Here is an 18,499-nt window from a genome sequence, read left to right as displayed (position 1 = left end):
CTGACTGAATGTATTTGGTGATTAAAAATACAATAATACTCTGCACAGGATCATCAGTCAAGGAAAAACATACAGTGTATATACAATAGTGGAGTAACAAAGTCTACATGTTCCAAGCTCTCATGGTTGTTCTGCTTCACAAATGCACAGTCGCTCTTGCACTGAACAACAAAGTATCTCACGACTCAAACTTCTGGTTCACAATAAAGAGAATCAAGCAATTGGCTACAAGGAAAAGTAAAAATAAGGTACCTGGAACATGGCTGCAGAGTCCACTCTAAAGCCGTCAGATCCTGGCTGCCTGACAAGGGACAGAGCTGAAGGATCATCCACTGCCAGCTTAGCATTAAAACTGACATCACCAAACCCGTTGGCCTGAGTCTCTGGCTGAGCCTTGTCCTGATGAGGTGTGTGAGATTGAGAGGGAAAAAAATAAATAAATAAAAAAATCAGGAAATTGTAAAATATCATTTTGAATCCCTCCGTGTACAGAAACTACAAAAATGAAAAACCTGAATATACTCACAAGAATCTTGAATCTATAAAGCAATGACGGAGAATCAGCCAGGCAGCCGAATTCAAACTTGGTCGGGTTGTACTTCGGCACATATCCATCGGCGCCGGTGCAGAGGAACACCTTCTCTATGCTACAGAAGAAAGAGTCTCCCAGATTCTGCACGGGGTCCACCATCACACGGCCATAGATCGTATCACCTGAAATAGGAGAAATTGGCATAAACTCAGATAAATGGCTTCCTGAAAGGTAGAAAAATCAGACATTGCAAAAGAGACAAAATGATATAATGGAAATTCCACTTGTGGGATAAAAACATCTACAACTATTGGTTTATCGTAGCTCTATAAATTTTCATTGCCCAGATGATTAAAGTCTTTAGGGCTTGTAAGAGGGAACTTACCCTCTGAAAAGGCTACGTCACTCTCCTGACCGAAACCCATGGAGCCATCAGAGAGCCACAGGCTTCTCTTGGACAACAAGAACATCTGAGTGTTGAGACTGAATTCCACTGCAACCGGATCGCTCACCTGAAGAAGGACGGAGATAGTTAGCGGGGGATAGTACAGCGAAGAAAGAGAGCCAGCAACAGAGAGAGAGAAAAACAAGAAGAAACAGAGAAGTCTGCCGTACTTGCTGGAATCTGATGTCTAGGTCGAAGGTGACTGGCTCTCTGGGACTGCAAACAGGTGGAACCGTGTACTCTGTATTCTGAGCTGTGGTACAGGGGATCAACTTCACAGTGTACGTCCCAGAGTAGTCTCTCACCTGTATGGAGCAGAGAGGCCAGATACACAAGGATCAGTCTGTTTCATGTCAGTAACACAGATTTATTCAGCGGATGTTTCAGGCTGTGCACCGGGACACACCCACACACACACACATACACACACACAAACACACACACACACACACACACACACACACACACAAAAAAGAACATTTAATGCGGCCGTACTTACAGCAAAGTCAGAGGTGAATGTCCACTGCTGGACCGGCTGGTTGTAGGTGGGCTCACTCCTCATTAAGGTGAGGTTAAAGGTCAGGCCTGGGTGGTCCATGCTCATCACCATAGATGACATGGAGGTTGCTTGGTAACACAAGTTGAGAGGGGGATAAGTTCATAACGGCAGACTGATTTTCAACTGATAAGATAAAATGTGATGCCTATCAAGCCATGTATCTGTGTCTTCAGTGACTGTGAATTTAATGAGGAACAATATATGATTATAATAATCTGTCAGTCTCACCAGCTCTTTTAATTCTGCCTCCAGAATGAGACTCCACGAACAGACCCCTGAAACGAGCCTTGGTGCGGAAGTTTACCACCAAACGTCCCTGGTCATTGATGCGCATGCTGGTGGGATACAACGCACCTGGCGAAAATACACACAAACACACCAGATTCAACAAAACTGTTCTTTTGTGTAGATGACATTAAGTCCAGAACCTATAATGTTCTCACAGTCTTGGAAACTGACCCTGTAGCTCAGCCTGAGGGGGGCTGCCGATGCCGTCCTTCCAGAGAATGGCTGTGTCGTACACAAAAGTGAGGCGCAGCTCGGACTGCAGGTCGAAGTGCTGCCAGCCACCGGTTCCCACGGGGGAGTGGAATACGTACGACACGTAAAGAGGCACACGCAGGGTCACGTAGGACTGGACCAGGTTCAGCACCTGTAGGGATGTTTCCAACAGCGAGGAGTGAAGAACGAGCTTTAATAATGTCTGAGAAAAACAAGCCAATACATTGAATGCGACCATCCTTGAACATGTGTTTTTCTTCACCCTGAGTCAAGAGCAGTTACAACTTTAGGCTCAAAATGTTCTCAGGGAGTAAAATTCATCATCGACAAGGCACAGTGTTTAAAACAACAAGAACTCCGCAGTAGATGCTGTGTGACAGCAGTTGTATTATGCCTTTAGATTAAGGGTGACTCTAGGTCGCTCAGCTATAATAAGCAGTGAGAAGATGTAACAGATGAACACACTGTTCTCCTCCACAAGGTGTTTGAACTCACTCCTACTCAGAGTTGTCAAAGATGCATAAAAGTCTTCCTATGCTGTGCAACAGTGGACGGTGATGTGGGCTTGTATTGTTCATTTCTATCTTGTTTTTTTTTTTTTTTTTAAGTTTTCCAAGTATTTAAAAACTTCATAATTCACACTGAACATTACTAAGGCAACAATCACTAGAACATAATGGTAATTACACAAACATCCGATCGCATTTTCTTTGATTTATAAAGCTGAAAATAAACTGTTACAAATCTACTCAACACCTTTTCTGGAAAAAAAAAAAAAAAATCCAATACAACTTAAAGCCTCAGGTAACATGAAATTTTTAGCTGTATTTACACAAAGTCATCCACTAGGTGTCTCTGCTCACCAACATTATTTCAGCATTTTTGTGAGACCTGAGAGATGTGCCCACACACAAGTTTGTCAAAGCCACTTTGTCTTAGAAACAGATTGAAATTGCACAATATTATCTTTGTTCGACTAGAAGTGAAAACTTGTCAATTAGCATAGTCAATTACCAAACGGAGAACTGGGCAGGAGATTAACTGGCAAGAGAAGCTAAGAAAAGCAATTTGGCACAAGATGTTTTCAGTACAAAAAAAAAAAAAAAAAAAAATGAAATGAATGAATGTGATTCCTAATCCTTTCATTCTCCTCCTTTCTCCCATCAACTATTCTTTATCACTTGAGTACATATATAGCAACACCAAATCTTATTTCTAAAAAAACCTTTCTAGCATTACACAAGTATCACTACATTAAGAGTAGATATAATATATTTGCCAACAGAGAGAATCTCCACCAAAAGCCTGTAATTCACTACCCAGTTTACCCAAAGCCAAATGAGAGATTAAATGACTATAAATTGAGAGACTAACCACCACAGCCTGAGGGTTTGAAAAAAAACAAGGATTTTACTTCAACAACCTCCTAAAATAATTTTATCCTGACTGGAACAGAAAGGAATAAATAAAGTCGCTGTTCACCTGGAGATTCCAAATTACAATAGACATTTTCAACTGTCTTGAAATTTCATCATCTTTTCTGCGTTCAATCTTTCAATCTTAGATCTGCATGTAAAAGTTGTGATGAAAAACTAAGAATAAAACAAAGATCAAGCTCATTAAAGCCAAAATTCTATGTTTTTCTTATTAAAAGTAAATTTGTCTTTTGTACGTCGGAGGTCACTGAATTATCTAACTCTTTCTGTCCTCTTTTATTTGTGCACCCTGCTGGAGCTGCAAGGTTGTGACTGCTTCGTTTTCTTTCTTTTTTTTTTTTTTTGGCACTCCTTGGAAACCTAACCCGAGTGTATCGACTTCAATTAGAATAAGATTTCATAAAGTGAGCTTGTTCACAAATAATTCCAAAGTTTATAGTCGTAAATCAATCTTTGTAAATCTATATGAGAAACTGAAGGTTGTACATGTGTAAAATGATTTCTATTGTTAAAAAGCAAAGGATGATGATGATATCAGTTATGAGGTTACACAAAAAAATAAAGAAGCACTTTTGTGAACATCTGTATATAGATTTAAAGCACAAAACAGTGGTGAACTCAGCCCTCAAAGGTCCCACACCCTGAAGCTACAAGTGCAAATATTGACCCTGTTCTCACACCGGAATTTGACTGGACAATGACACTCCAATCACAAAGCACTTTGAAAGAGGAAGTGATTTTGAACATGTGTGAAAAAATGTGTATTTTTACGTTCAGGGTCACACGCTGTGCGGGACCTTTGAGCTCTGAATTTCACACATAGTTTTGTGCTTTGTATCTGTATTCGGATGTTCATAAAAGCACTTCTTTATTCAGTGTGTCTTTGAGCGACCTCACCACTGATATCATTTGTTCACAGAGTATATTTACAGTCTCTGTATACAAACACAAATCTTTTCCACACACAAACTTGCATTTCTCCTGCAGATTTACAAAGGTTTATTTACAACTATAAACTTTGGAGTTATTTGTGAACATCAATTTACAAGCTTAAAATCCCTTTGAGCCTAATTTGAGCCTTTACAAGTGACAGTGTGACACTGATCTCCCTTAATTAAAAGGAGGTCTTGTGGATGATGGGTGTCATGTGTAACTATGAGTGCCAGGGGTTCTTGCTGTGACCGGGGACAAGTACATTAATTTCTTATTTCTTCTTCATCTTCCTATTTTCCTGTCTCACACACACACACACACACACACACACACACACACACAAAACCCACCCACACACACACACAAAACCCACCCACACACTCAGCAGTCTGATCAGCAAGGAGAAGCTTGTAGATCAAAGGCTGAAGGAACAGAAAAGGGCAGCAGGACATGAGCAAAGGAGCAAGGGTCTGTTTCCTAATGCCCAACAACAACAAGAGGCAGGAGAACATTGGAGCTCTGAACATAAATAACAACTGCATCATCTGTTGCAATGATACAACAATAGCAAACAACCACCAAGGGTGGGTTAGCGTCTAATTGACAGCCGACAGTAACGTCAAAATTCAACAGGGCCATCTGACTTCTATGCCGAGGTGTAGTTTCACAGCAGTGAAAGAGAAACTGAGCAAAGCCGCCGGATAGGTAAGTAAGACTTGTGCCCTTAACCTTGACAGGATGTTTGTGTACTCAAGCTATCCACTGCCCCAAATCAGTTGTTTTGTCTTTCAAGATTTCACAGATTTCCTGTGAGTCTAAGCTTTAATGCTCCATGTTGATAGCAGTGGTAAGCATTAAGGGAGAGACTGACAGGCTGGAAATACTTTGTTTGAGTGTGTACATTTCTGTGTACGTATGAGTGCATGAGCTCTAAAAGTTGACAATCATATGGCGGGATGCAGAGCTGGCAAACACACACACACACACACACACACACACACACACACACACACACACACACACACACACACAAAAAGGCTAACAGTCAGGCAGATGTACATACAAAGCCTAGATTAGAATTTATAAGTTGTGGACATATGTACACAAAAACACACACACACACACACCTGTCCATCAGTCCCTATGGTGCCTCCGCAGTCAGTGAGCAGCTCAGACATGTGGTAGTAGCTGGTGAACTCCCAGAGACAGGCTTCCAGGTTGAGGTTTTTGTAGAAGCGCAGTGTGCTGTTCCCCCGCAGAGAGCTGCTGAACTGATAGGGACCCGCGTCTCCCATGCTCTCGGGCGTGCGCGTCGAAGCGGTGATGAAGCCGTAACCGGTGGTGACCTCGTTGTAGTCAAGCAAGTTGGAACAGCGGTGGTTTCCGACCCGGGTTCCATCAGGACTGAGCGTCAGGTCAAAGTTCATGAGAGGTCGAGTGGAGATTACCGGAAGCATGCCTGCAAAGCAGAGAGAGAGAGAGAGAGAGAGAGAGAGAGATGATGTGATCCTGAGCGTGTCCAACTACCTTTGATATGTGAAGTGAGAGAAATGATTATTTCAAAAACTAAGAGGAAAGAAATAGTTGAACGAAGAGGGAGAAAAGTAATGAAAAGAAAAGCAGGGGAGCAACAGGAAAAAAAATGAGGAAGGAAACCTGGAGGAGGCGAGGCAGAAGGAAACTGATTAAAAATCAAGAAGGGAATGTTAAGTAGCGGGTGTGCTGGAGGGTTTCTACAGTGGGGTTCGATACAACTCGGCAAGATCTATATTCTGGCTGTCACGCTCCTGAGGATCCCCAGACGTGAATATTACACACACTACATTACACTTCACTTCATCTGTGGTACGAGTCCTGCCTCCAGCTTCTACCCACCATCTATGTGAGGCATGGTGACAGTCACTTTGATGAGGTTGGGATGTTTCGGGTCGTCTGCTCCAGTGTACCGTAGCTTGGCAGAGAAAGGCTCAGCGCCAACGGTCCCCATCTTACGCGGTTGACACATACCTTTATAAGACAGAGGAGAGGAGGAGAGAGACTCTGAACACAAGGACAGACTGCAACACGAAATCAAGGGCTATGTTTGGATCAACAGCTGGTTACTTATGCGATAAATCCACCTTTGCTCATTTAACATTGTTATACATGCTGTTTAATACATTTTCCGCCTGATGTGTCACTGAGTCAGACGGTGGTTTCCATATTTCTAAGAATACCTTGCGACCACCCTGAGACAGAGAGCCTGAACTTGTTGCTTGGAGTGAGCGCTGCATACTGAAATAGCATAGCAACAGAGAGGAGGTTATTATAATTCTATATTATACTATATTATACTTCTACGTTTCAAAATGAAACCCAACTACATTTATTTGACAGTTTAGTTTCTGCTATATTCTGGTAAGATTATAGCATCATATGATGACCTTTTAAAATATCATGCATTGTTACAGATTAAACTAATGGTAGATAAATTAATTTAAATTAGCTCCACCCTAACAGTAAAACTCTACTTACGCATTAAAGCATCAGAAATAATCATCCAATAAAATGATAATTCATACTATAACACTCTTAGGTTTTGCTAATACTTCAAGTAACATTTTGAATGCAGGTATTTTACTTGTAATGGAGTATTTATACATTGTGGTAGAGGATCTGAAGACTGTTTACCACTTAGCTCAGTGCAACGAAAATAGGAACAAAAAGCTGCTTTGTAAATGCTTGTCTTCCACTGATTTGGGTGGATTTTTCTTTTTCATTAGTCTGTTACACAACTGTGCCGTACAGCGGGTACTTTTCACTCAAACACACTATCCCTGAAGTCTTTTTGCTAATGTGTTTTATCCCTTCTCTAGAAAAAAACTGGCAACACAAGACTTAAGAGAGGGATGTTCGTTGTTCCGTCCTCACCTTCCTCCTGGCTGATAGTGACAATGGGGCTGCTGAGCTCTAAACCTTCATCCCCGTTAGAATTAACAGCCCTAGCAGCACACTGGACCCTGGAGCCTGCCTGGAAGTAGACTGAATCCAGCGTGATCATCTTGGAGGAGGTGAAGAAGGTGTCAAAATCCACCTCCCTCATGGGACTGGTGACGCCATCGGGGCCGGCAGGGGCGCTGATCAGCCAGCGGTAGCGGGTCAAGGTGTTGTTGATGTGCTCGCTGACACAGATAGAGCCCGTCTTGTCGTAGTCTGGGTATTTCGTGCTGCAAGCCTGGAGGACGGATAAGGAATACAGAAGGAGTGGGCGGATGGGCAGGGACAGCAGAGGGATGGGAAAGCAGACGCCGGAGGACAAAGGGAGAGAGAGGTAGAGAAGACAAGACAAGTGAGCGATTGTTGCCAAGGAAATCCAGATGTTTCGGTGTGTTATGCTTTCCTATTCGAATCCTTAAAACTGCTTATTTTGTAGAGAGAGATAGAGAGATAGAGATATGGCATGGAGGCATAAGCCTTGAAGTGTTTCTATGGATTTAAACCTGTTGACACTGTGCCTCCATGTGCAGCGCTCAATACAATCAATTTTGACAAGACTACTTCATTTTGTCCTCCCAGGGAACATCCTACGCAGCTGACCACGACACAGGGAAACACACACACACACACACACACACACACACACACACACACACACACACACACAAACACAAAAACAGCTCCAGCCACACATAGAATTCACCTGAGAATCAGATGACTTAACACATCAGGAAAATCCATTTAAGTGCCCGTATTCAAGAGTGGTTCTCCTGTGGGTGAAAGAACGAGGACTGTGGCCTACTAAACTGTTTAATGTGTGTTTTAAGGACAGACTCTGGAAGGACAGTTTAACTTTGGCAGAACAAAAGTATGGATCCTAGGGGGATAACAATGTGCCCTCCACTCCCAGAGGATGTGGGTCATGATTAGGTCCTTCTGAGTCATTACAGAAAAAGCCTACCATGCCCCAGAGTTACAGTTTGCCAGGTGCTGCTGGAGTGTGCAGGTTTTGTGAGTTCAGTTCAATTAAAAAGAGGTCCTCAAATCCACTTTGTATCCTTTGAGGTTGACTCACCGTCACGCAGATGACGGGGTAGCCGGCAGGTGGGTGGAGGTTGTCCGGTGTCCTGGCGACGTCGTCGTAATGGAACAGAGACACCACGTGAGGCAAGGAGGGGAAGGTGACGTCAGCCATACTGTTGGTCTCCTCGATGTAAACTATAACTTTAGTTACCTGTTCCACAAAAAAAGAGGTGCAAGACCAATGAGAGCTACTCACACAGACACAATGAATTACAGTCATCACAGAGCTGGATGTGTTTGCATTCTCACAGTCACGGCTGAATCTTGGTTTCTCTTTCTACTCATATCTCTCTGTCTGCCTCTTTTCTTCTGCTCGCTGAACTTTTTTTTTTTTTTCTCTCTCTCAGATAATCTATTATTTATTGTGAAATGTTTTCATCAGTCTTTTGGCTGCAACTACAGTAAAGTGCTGCTGTTGTCTGGGCTGGGACACCCGTGTAAAAGAGATCCCTGATCTCAGCGGGAGTGACCTGGATAAATATGGGTCAAATCAGGAAAAAACGTTTCTTCATCTCTTTACTTTTTCATCAGGCTTCAATCCCATAACTGTCTGTGTGGATTTCGTATGATTTGCTCGGTTGTGGGCATGAGCACGTTCCTGACCTGTGTTTCAGCCACCATGTTTTCATCCGGCTTCAGGTGGAGAGTAAAGGCCTCCCTCATCTCTCTGACGCCGTCAAACAGCACCTCCACCTCCACCACGTGTTCCTTTTCCCCTTGTTTAAACTCGATGTCTGTGGAGACACATGCGAACACCAGAGAAAGCAGTTTGAAATGCAGCTCATTAAGTGCACCAACAGCGTAATGCATAAATGGCTCTCTGACATTTTTGTTGGTGATAAAAGTGGTTCAGGTGATTTCAAAGCCAAGTTTTGCTGAGTTTAGTTTTCCACAAAAAAGAAAGAGAAAAAGAAAAGTCTCACGGTTTAGCCCAATTCATGTTTTATTGCTTCAGAGGAATATATCACTTTGCTAAAAAGCAGTGCATGCACATTCCTATTTGCATACTGCCAAAGGTGGTCCATCTCCTTGCAAGGAAAGTAATAGAGCTTTGCATTAGAACTGTGCTGCACTGAGAAAATATTGCACAAAATGAGAAATTCAGCGCTGAATGATTCAAAACTGCTGGGACATTCGCACTATTTGAACAGCGGGGCCAGGCAGGTATGATTTGAATAGACTGAATGTATTTCACATAAATATTTCAAGCCTTGATTAAGCAAAGAAAGGTTCCCTGCACTAAAAGCTGAGTGGATGGAGAGGAAGATTTCACCCTGCTGACAAAGCATGAAGAATACTGAAATTCAATCAAAAATTACACGATCCTCCACTGGACTATTGAAGAAATAATCTTTCCCCATTTGGGATGAAATTAGAAATCAATGACCCTCGCCCCAATAAACCCCCTATGCCCATTTTCATTCACTTAACATTCCTATAGGGAGCCTTGTTTCAGACTTGTCAAAACTATATTAGCTGCTGCAAATGCATGACGGGAATGTATCAGGATATCTGCAGGCTTTAAGAACAAAGGTGATGAGTCTTGTGAAGTTTTTGACCACAAGTGGTGTCGCAGTGTGATAAATCGACGAGTGGGTTCCTGAATTATTTCTATCATATGGAGGATGAAGAAGAAGAAGAAGAAGAAGAAGAAGTTTTTATATACATCACTTTCACTTTTTCAAACTATGCTGGTGATTTAAAGTTTTGGATGCATCCACTGGTCGCTTAGAAAACTCTTATGAAGATCAAGCGTGCATCATTTTTGGTCAGGCAAGGTCACATTACTGTTGCATGCTGATGCTGTTAAAGTGCAGCATGAATTACAAATGCAACTATATGAGCCATAAGACGACATGTGCAGAGTTTACCTCGAGACACGGGGTAATAGTCCTCTCCAGAGACAGCCGACCCGTCTTTGGTGTGAACCCGGACCACTGACACCTTTGACGTGTCACCCACTCGTACCACGGGGATCCTCACAGTTGCCACGGCGCCGGCCTCTTTCGGTTCACTAACACTGAACTTGGTTTCCACAAAACGGATGATGGGTTCTAAGGTGCACGGAAAGTGAGGGGACAAAGATAAAATATGAAGCAAAAACATTATAGGATTATGGATGTAAACCTTTAAATCCTTTATCATCGCTGCTCATGACAATTATAAATTAAAAGCATATGTTCAGGTATACTCAGCATTTACCATATGTTTCATATTCATCAGCCAAAACACTTCAAGTATCCAGACAAATAAAAACTAAAATAGTTAATATCTGACTTTCCTTCACCATCGTCTTCCCTCTCCATCTCACTTACTGTCAGCTGTGTCCTTGATTTTCACCAGGGTCTCACTCAGAGCTCCCACTGACGCGCCAAACTGTGAGTCGCTCTTTGCGTCGCCTAAAACCAACCGTAGCTCTTCTCCTTCTTCATACAGCGTGTCATCAACCAGTGACAGAACACACGGCTTCTCCACCTCGCCTAGAGTGCACAGCAAGGCGGTGATGACAAGACATGTTAAAAAATTCAAGGTGGAAGAAAAAATAGAGTAAGTTCTACAATTATTCAGTTTTCTTTTCTGTATTTCCCCCATTTACTCAGGTCCTCCAGAGTTTTTGGAAGCTGTTAAAATATATTTTGCAAAAAAAAATGATAATGACAGCACAGTAAGAAAGGTGTGGAACACAGTTAAACTTGCAAGCCTTTGCGGTATCTGGAAGGCACTGTCGATCTTGCAAAAAATGTGACAAAAAGCTGAAAATGTGTGGATGAGCTGTTTACTTGATTAAAAGGGTGTCAACTCTCAAAACAAGATACCTTTAAACAAACACAAAAGAAGAGAGAGGAAACATGTGGTGTACTTGTGTGATTATTGAAGTACCTGGTAAGAAAGTGATGACTGACGCTTCTGTGTTGGGTCGTTCATCAAAGTCAGAGGTGACCTGTGCGGAGCCCTGGCGGGTATAACAGCGAACAGTGGATTTGTGTCTGATGTCACCGCTGCGATACACTGTCACGGCGATCTGACCGTCACTCTCCTCTCCGGTGTACACAGGCTCACGGAACTGGACCTTTGGCACTGTCGGTCAACAGGAGAGTTCATTCATGCGCGACAAAGGCAGTAATAATGTCCTCCATGCTGTCTGGGCTGACACTAAGTGGCTGAACTGATTTTACAAATCAAATCCGATAACACGGCTGTCAACAACAACAAACTAGGGATTCACACCAAAGAAAATTGACAAATTAATTGTTAAGCTGTGCTTAGCAAAGCAGGTACATTGTTTAAAAGTGTAAAGAAAGAAACAAGCTAGGCAAAACATGTTCCTAAGAGAGTTTTTACCACCTGGGGCAGCTACTGCCATTAATAACAATAAACTTTATTCATAAAGCACATTTGACACAAAAAGATTTTGAATGAAACATGTAAAAACAAAAGTCTACAGTCATACTAGGGGCTCTGTGAGGCGCAGAGCTGAACGCTAGCAAACATCTGTAACGCTAGTGTCTGTGTGCAAGCATGCTCAGCACCTTAGCATGCTAACATTTGCTAATTCACACTAAACACAAAGTAAAGCCGAGGCTCGTGGGAACCATAAACCACCATAGTAATGGTTAAATTGAAAATTCGTGATCCTTTGATGGTGCTAGATGGAAAGTCAGGGAGGAGAAATATTATCTGTACAACATTTTGGGCCAATCCATTGAGTAGATGGTGGCACCAGTAGAAAAATCAGAGGATCCTAAAAGATTTAGATTTATCTTCTGGGCATCATAGGTACCTTTATCAAATTTCATGGCAATTCATCTACTCATTATCAAGGCCTTTCACTAAAAGCAATAAAATGTGAACCTGGTGTAGAGAGAGGAAGAGTAAGGGGATCACCATATTCAGGAGGATTCATCCTCTGGGGCCCATGAATGTCTGCAGAAACTGTGTGCACCAATGACAGACTAACACTGCCCTCCCTAGAGCCATGCATAAAACAGCAAATAAATATATGGTAGGTGAGAAAGATTCTCAAGTAAAAGATAATCAAATCACTTACAGTCAGACACCGAGTCATTGATAAAGACTGTAGCCTTCTCAGGATCTCCCAGGATGCCCTGCACTGGCATCCGTAGGACCAGCTCAAAGCTCTCAGTCCCCTCCAGCTCTGGCTGTCCCAGGTCATCCAGAATGGTGACCTTGAACGTCTGCATGCTGACACCCGGGGCGAAGTCCAAGTTACGACTGATGCCCACATAGTCATTACCGGCTGGAGGAGGGACAGAGAGTGGGGTGACAAGTCAGACAATATTACAATGATGATAAGTTGAGAAGAGATGGTCTAATTGGTGAATTCAATCATTTGTAATCAGTCACAAGCAGCTTTTGTTTGGCTGTATGACCTCACCCTCTGCCGACACGGGCTCGGCCTTGCGAGAGCGGACGATGACTGTGCCAGTCTTGGACAGATCGGTTCCCGTCCTCCACACTTTCACCTCCACGTAACCATCGCTCTCATCCACATGATACTCCAGCTCTCCAAAGTAAAACACTGGAGCTGGGGAGCGGAGAAAGCAAAAAAATTAAATTAATTAATTAAAAAAAAAAGGAAATAAATAAATAAATTAGCAGCACTTTGTAATTGTTGTTTATTTTGCACAATGGTTTCATCATTTCCCTGATGTTCCAATTTGTGATTCTGCCCTTGTTGTTTCTTGATGCAGTTTCGCTGTTTGACATCCTGCCGTGGACCTCCAGACTGTTTGACATATAAAATACTTACATACATATTAAAGCTTTTTTTTGATCAGAATATATTTGGGCACAGGTGATTTATTTTTTATCTCATGTTGCTTTGAAACTCAATATCAGTACCTCTTCACTGGTCCTCCACTTCATACGACCAACCTTTGTTAGTTTACTGTTTCCTCAGTGTTAATCTTACTTGGCTTCTCTTCTTATGCATGCACCTGCGCTAACATTAGACCTGTCAGGAGCCACCCGCACTCTGACATGATTCATTTGTAAAGCCAGCGGCCGGATACAGAGGTCAAACAGCGACAGCCCATTAGTCTGAAGTTAATCCGCAGGGAAGCGTGACCTTTCAACCTTTCTTGGCCTCTCATCCAACCTCATTGTTATCAGTCTTTGTTATCATTCTCCTGACAGAAACCACTAAGTACTTTCAACGAAAAAAAAAAGATGAAGTTACCACTGAAAAACAATATGTGTGTGTGTGTATGTGTGTGTGTGTGTGTGTGTGTGTGTGAGAGAGATAGTTAGAGAGAAAGCGGCCCCCTAGACTGCTCAAAGGCTTGTTTGAACTGGCATTGTTTCCTGAGGCAGCAAAGTGGAGGCAGTCCAATGTGTATTTGACAGCTTCATCTCTCGCAACCCCCCCCCCCCCCCCCCCCCCCCCGCACCCCCCTGTGAAGTCCATAAAACTGACAGAATAAAAGTTCCTCTGTCTCCATTTTAAGATGCCACTCTCTCTCTCTCTCTCACTCAACTCCTTTCTTATATTCTGGCATATAATCCAAAAATAGCCCTGCGTATTATCATTTTTTTGTGTCATGATCAAACACTTCAGCAGTCCAGACGTTTTTTTTTTTTTTTTTCCTGAATACTACTTTACTGATATATTAAATTTCATATTTTATTTATATACTTTAACTGGGCCAGATAATAAAAGCTAAGCATAGTGTTCATAACGCAGGGACTGAGGAAAATTACTGCAGTTACATTTTTGACTCTCAACTTGACGATATCGAGCGAGCATCTTACATCAAGAGCAGCCTCTCCATCTAAAGACTTGTTTCCTCTGTGCATCTGTCTTTCTCTCTCGTACCTTTTTCCTCCCACACAGTCAGCCTCACCTCACAGATGTAGCGCTGGTTTGTAATGCAAATAGACTTTATGTATTTGCACAGTGGCAGGGTAAAAAAGAAGGATTACAGATTGTGTGTGTGGGTTAAAAACATTTGACCAGATAGACAAGTAAACAGTGTGGAGGCTGGCAAGGGTTTTTATTTTTTATTTTTTATTTTTTATTATTGATTATTACTGCTACGTCAATGCCTACTTCAACACTCATACCGGAAACATGTCTCAATATGGCACACATTCCTTTTATGCTTTAGAGAGGAAACTTCTGCTCGAGTGATAATGTACACGTCTGCGTTCACACATGTCCCGACTGCGCCCGGGACGACAGATTCTTGATACTGTGAGAAAGGGCTGAGTGATGACTGATGAGTGAGAACCGCATCCTCTCTCCCCTCCGGGGCCACGCCTGTGGTTTAGCACTCTGAAGTGTGTGTGAGGGCTGGGGAAGGTGTGAAGCCAAATTGTGATAATTACTACGTGTGGGCATCTGTAGCCATTTGTGTGTCACTGCACCTTTAAATACCGTTTATGGAACATTCTCAGCTGTCCTCTTCAGGAGGACCCCTGCTTTTAGGAAGGAGCAGACAAATGAGATTGTACAAATTAAGTTCTTTTCTTTGTCATACATTTCTCATTGGTGCATGGGCTTTAAATTTATACATATAAGGGATCACACAGTGATTAAGAAGGCAGGAAATTAAAATGTTTACGTTCAAGATTTCTGACTTTTCTCTTAATATTTGCTTTTTGATGTCACACTGTGGACAGTTTTATCTTTTCAGGCCTTTAACAACGAATAAAATCAAACACAACTCTGACCTGATTTGTTGTATTTTTCTTTTCATTTTAACACTCAGTGTTATATTGTATGTAACAGGAGGCAAAATTAAGGCAGAAAATTAAGGAATTGTGAGAGAAGGGGCTCGCCACAATTTGTTGCTCGCATGCTAATTGAGGACATGTGGTGCAAGATGGCGTGTATGTAAAGTAGAAGAATTTGTAATTAAAATGATTTGCTTCGAGAATGGAATGTGTTGTTCTGTAATAACAATAGGAGGAACAAAATCCCTCCAATTGTGAGTCTGCCACAATCTACCTCCTACAATTGGAAAGTAACAGCGCTGTTTATTTACAGCGAGGGCACAGCGTACTAGTGAGTAAGTCTGCTGCTTCGTGAGCGTGATCAATTGCAAGGCTGCCCTAATATTGATATGAAGGACTGGGTTTCCAAGAAATAGCCCGAGCTAATCTACAATTCTACAAACTCAGCTGTGGCCATATGTACCCAACTGAGAGAGCCTGAGTGTCCTCTCTCCTTGGCAGGGTACAAGGAGATGACAACACTCACTTTGAGTCAGAGAGTGCAGCCATGCGGAGCGCAGCACGCAGGGAGACAGGTACTGTAGAGTTTAATCTGATAAAGTACTAAATCTAGCAGACACCCCTGGGCCCTTTTTTTTTTTTTTTAACAGCTAAAGTGAGAGAAAGAGTGAATGTGTGAGACAGAGGAGAGAGAGAGAGTAGTGGTAGTGGGGAAATGGATGGAAGGAGAACAGCAGACTGAACTTGACTTAGACCTGGGGGAAGGAAAAATGGGGCCGGAGAAGCACCAGCGGTCGCTTACAGTTGATGCAGAATTCGAGGTCTGGCATTAAGTCGGTGCGTGCAGACACACAGGCACATATAAACATACAGGCGGCCAAGCGCACACACACACACACACACACACACACACACACGTGAACACAGACTCTCGTTTCGCTATTTTCCTTGGTGACTTGAGGTTGAACTAAAGTGAGGGAGGCTGAAGTTTTGACTGCCTGGGTGCAGGTATTAGAGCACTGGCAGACGGTGTATTATCCTCTGGGAGGCTAAAAATGACACATCATCTCTCACAGGAGTCGGGCTTTCACAAACACATTTCCATTCCTTTGAACTCGGCACCACGACTGAAGTCTTCTGACAATTTACTAACAATCAGACAGAGTGTCATGCTTTCTTGTTAACTAGCCCCCTGATGCCTCCGCACACACATATTCAATTTGGCGCAATTGTTTGTATCCCTAAATGAGTTCTCAGTTCTGAGTCCTCATTGTTTTCTTTATTCCAGTCTGCAGTCTGGCAACAGCATGTCACTGTCACTGTTCTTTCCAATACAAACAATAGATGACACACTGAAGGAGCTACTAAAGAGGAAGACACTCATCAACAAAGTGTTTCTAGTTAAGAAACTATAGTAAACTGTTAGTTACCTTGTGTGATACAGTATTCTGCTGTATTGTCTATTTAGAGCGCTATTTCCACCCTGACCAGATGGCATTTTTAGCTTTTAATATTATAACTATTTTTCTTGCTCTACCTTAGAGTTTTTTTTTTTTCTTTTCTTCCCTCTGTAGTTATTTAAGATGGCAGCTAAATGTAGACGCTCATTTCCGGCCTCAGAATATAATGAATAAAACAAGGTCAGTGTCTATTTAACAAGGTAACAATTATAGAAAGGGTGAACAAATAAATTTAGGGCACTTTATTGTTTGTACATCTGGAGCATTGTAGCCAGTGAAAACAAGTCATTTATACTTAGTGGGGCTGGATGTAGGTCAATTAGACTTTCTTATTTATTTGTTGATGCATCGTCCTCACAACTCATCGTAAAAGATTGGCTGGCATCGTGATGCTTTAAGTGTTACTTGTACTTAACTAACAGGAAACTAGGGCAATTTCAACAGTTTGCATTTTTCTGGTTAGAAGCCAGATCGATAGGGGAGCTCATAAGCCTCTACAGTGACAGTCACAGCGTGAACAAGGACAGGAAAAACTTCCTTCACACTATCTATTTGGCTTTGATGTAGAGTCAACCCCTTTGTTACATGGCTGGTATTTGACCCAAATTTATTACACCACTGCTCCCGTCATCATTCATCTCCTGGAAGAACAAAGTATGACTTTTACTGTAACAATCTACGGCATGGCATTTAACAAAAAACCTTGAGCAGAGACATTCAATCTCTCCAAGTCTATAAAGTAAATCAATGCAAAATAGTGAGAGGGTGCAGAACGCCTGTAGATTGGAATAGGTATTTCCCAACAGGCTTGTCTGTCCCAAGATAAATCTCATAGACATGTCTCTGCCTCTCAGAAGATGTAATCTACTTTGTCCATACGATGCTGCAACACGATGAAAGCCGACCACAGACATGTGTGATAATGTAGTCCCACTGGACTCCTGTGTGAGTCTGGACTGTAATTAAAAACTGTCTGGATGACAGTGAGACAGGGAGTTTTACTCCATCTGTCTCCTGCGAGGTGCGGGGTCCATGTAAGGGTGCTCTCAGCACTCTTATCCAACACCCAGTAGGTTTGTAAACAACTTTTAATTAAGAGAATATCTGTGACATAAAGGCTCTGGTGACAATTCAATTCACCACAACTTCTAGCGCTGTGAATACACACCCATAAACTTTATATGAAACTGTGTGTCTGCATATAAGCATGTGTTTTTTAACCTTAAATCCATACACACACACACACACACATACACACATACACACATACACACATACACACATACACACACAAACCAGGCAGAAATTAATTAAATCTCCTAAGCCTCTCTTTGGAGACAAAATGCCTTTTTGCAAAGTTCACTCTGACCTCTCATCCGTGTGATTTGGGTACATCACATTCGAAGGAAAGTTTAACCAGAGCTTGATTTTCTCTATAAAGTTATTGTAACTTTCACAGGAAGATCACTGGGAATAGAAACACGGTGGAAGCTAAAAAAAAACAAAAAAAAAACTAATTACCTACAGATTGACAGACATATTCTGTACATACATATTATCAGAATCAGCAGGCCTTACCATCGTCCATATCCTCCAAGATGTTGACTTTGGTGCTGGGGTAGTGCATTCCCAGACGTCCCCCGACAGGCAGCGACAGCGTGACATTGAAGCTCTCATCCCCCTCGTACAGAGAGTCGTCGATGATCACCACGCGACACTGCTTCTCCCTCTCACCCTTGTCGAAGCGAAGGATGCTGCCGTGCTCCTCCGGACGGGAGATGTAGTCCGAGTAAGACAGGACGGTGGTGGGGATCGTTCCTGAGGCAGACCCTTCAAGGTGACCGGGAAGAGGACAGGTGAGGTCAGAGTTATAGGGGG

The 18,499-nt window shown here is 42.4% G+C and overlaps 1 protein-coding gene across 1 annotated transcript in view; it reads right to left on the bottom strand.

The window, feature by feature from the left end:
- The window catches only part of LOC111662630 (FRAS1 related extracellular matrix 2), a 60,227-nt gene that overhangs the window by 3,116 nt on the left and 38,612 nt on the right, over positions 1–18,499 (bottom strand). Inside the window, exons 6-23 of the mRNA XM_023416551.2 lie at positions 18,200–18,451; positions 12,862–13,011; positions 12,514–12,723; positions 11,346–11,543; positions 10,781–10,945; positions 10,337–10,519; positions 9,069–9,199; positions 8,458–8,616; positions 7,317–7,620; positions 6,282–6,413; positions 5,534–5,865; positions 1,996–2,188; positions 1,765–1,890; positions 1,477–1,604; positions 1,148–1,282; positions 918–1,044; positions 527–714; positions 253–399 (exon numbers count right to left, since the gene is read on the bottom strand). Coding sequence (XP_023272319.1) covers positions 253–399; positions 527–714; positions 918–1,044; positions 1,148–1,282; positions 1,477–1,604; positions 1,765–1,890; positions 1,996–2,188; positions 5,534–5,865; positions 6,282–6,413; positions 7,317–7,620; positions 8,458–8,616; positions 9,069–9,199; positions 10,337–10,519; positions 10,781–10,945; positions 11,346–11,543; positions 12,514–12,723; positions 12,862–13,011; positions 18,200–18,451 — 3,260 coding nt within the window. The remainder of the gene's footprint in view (positions 1–252; positions 400–526; positions 715–917; positions 1,045–1,147; positions 1,283–1,476; positions 1,605–1,764; positions 1,891–1,995; positions 2,189–5,533; positions 5,866–6,281; positions 6,414–7,316; positions 7,621–8,457; positions 8,617–9,068; positions 9,200–10,336; positions 10,520–10,780; positions 10,946–11,345; positions 11,544–12,513; positions 12,724–12,861; positions 13,012–18,199; positions 18,452–18,499) is intronic.

The sequence above is a fragment of the Seriola lalandi genome, unplaced genomic scaffold, assembly GCF_002814215.2.
Source record: "Seriola lalandi dorsalis isolate HSWRI2012SDOR001 ecotype SW California unplaced genomic scaffold, Sedor1 jcf7180002054567, whole genome shotgun sequence".
In the NCBI taxonomy this organism is placed as follows: Eukaryota; Metazoa; Chordata; class Actinopteri; order Carangiformes; family Carangidae; genus Seriola; species Seriola lalandi.
Note: the sequence above shows the minus strand (reverse complement) of the source record. Positions and strands in the feature narration are given on the sequence as shown.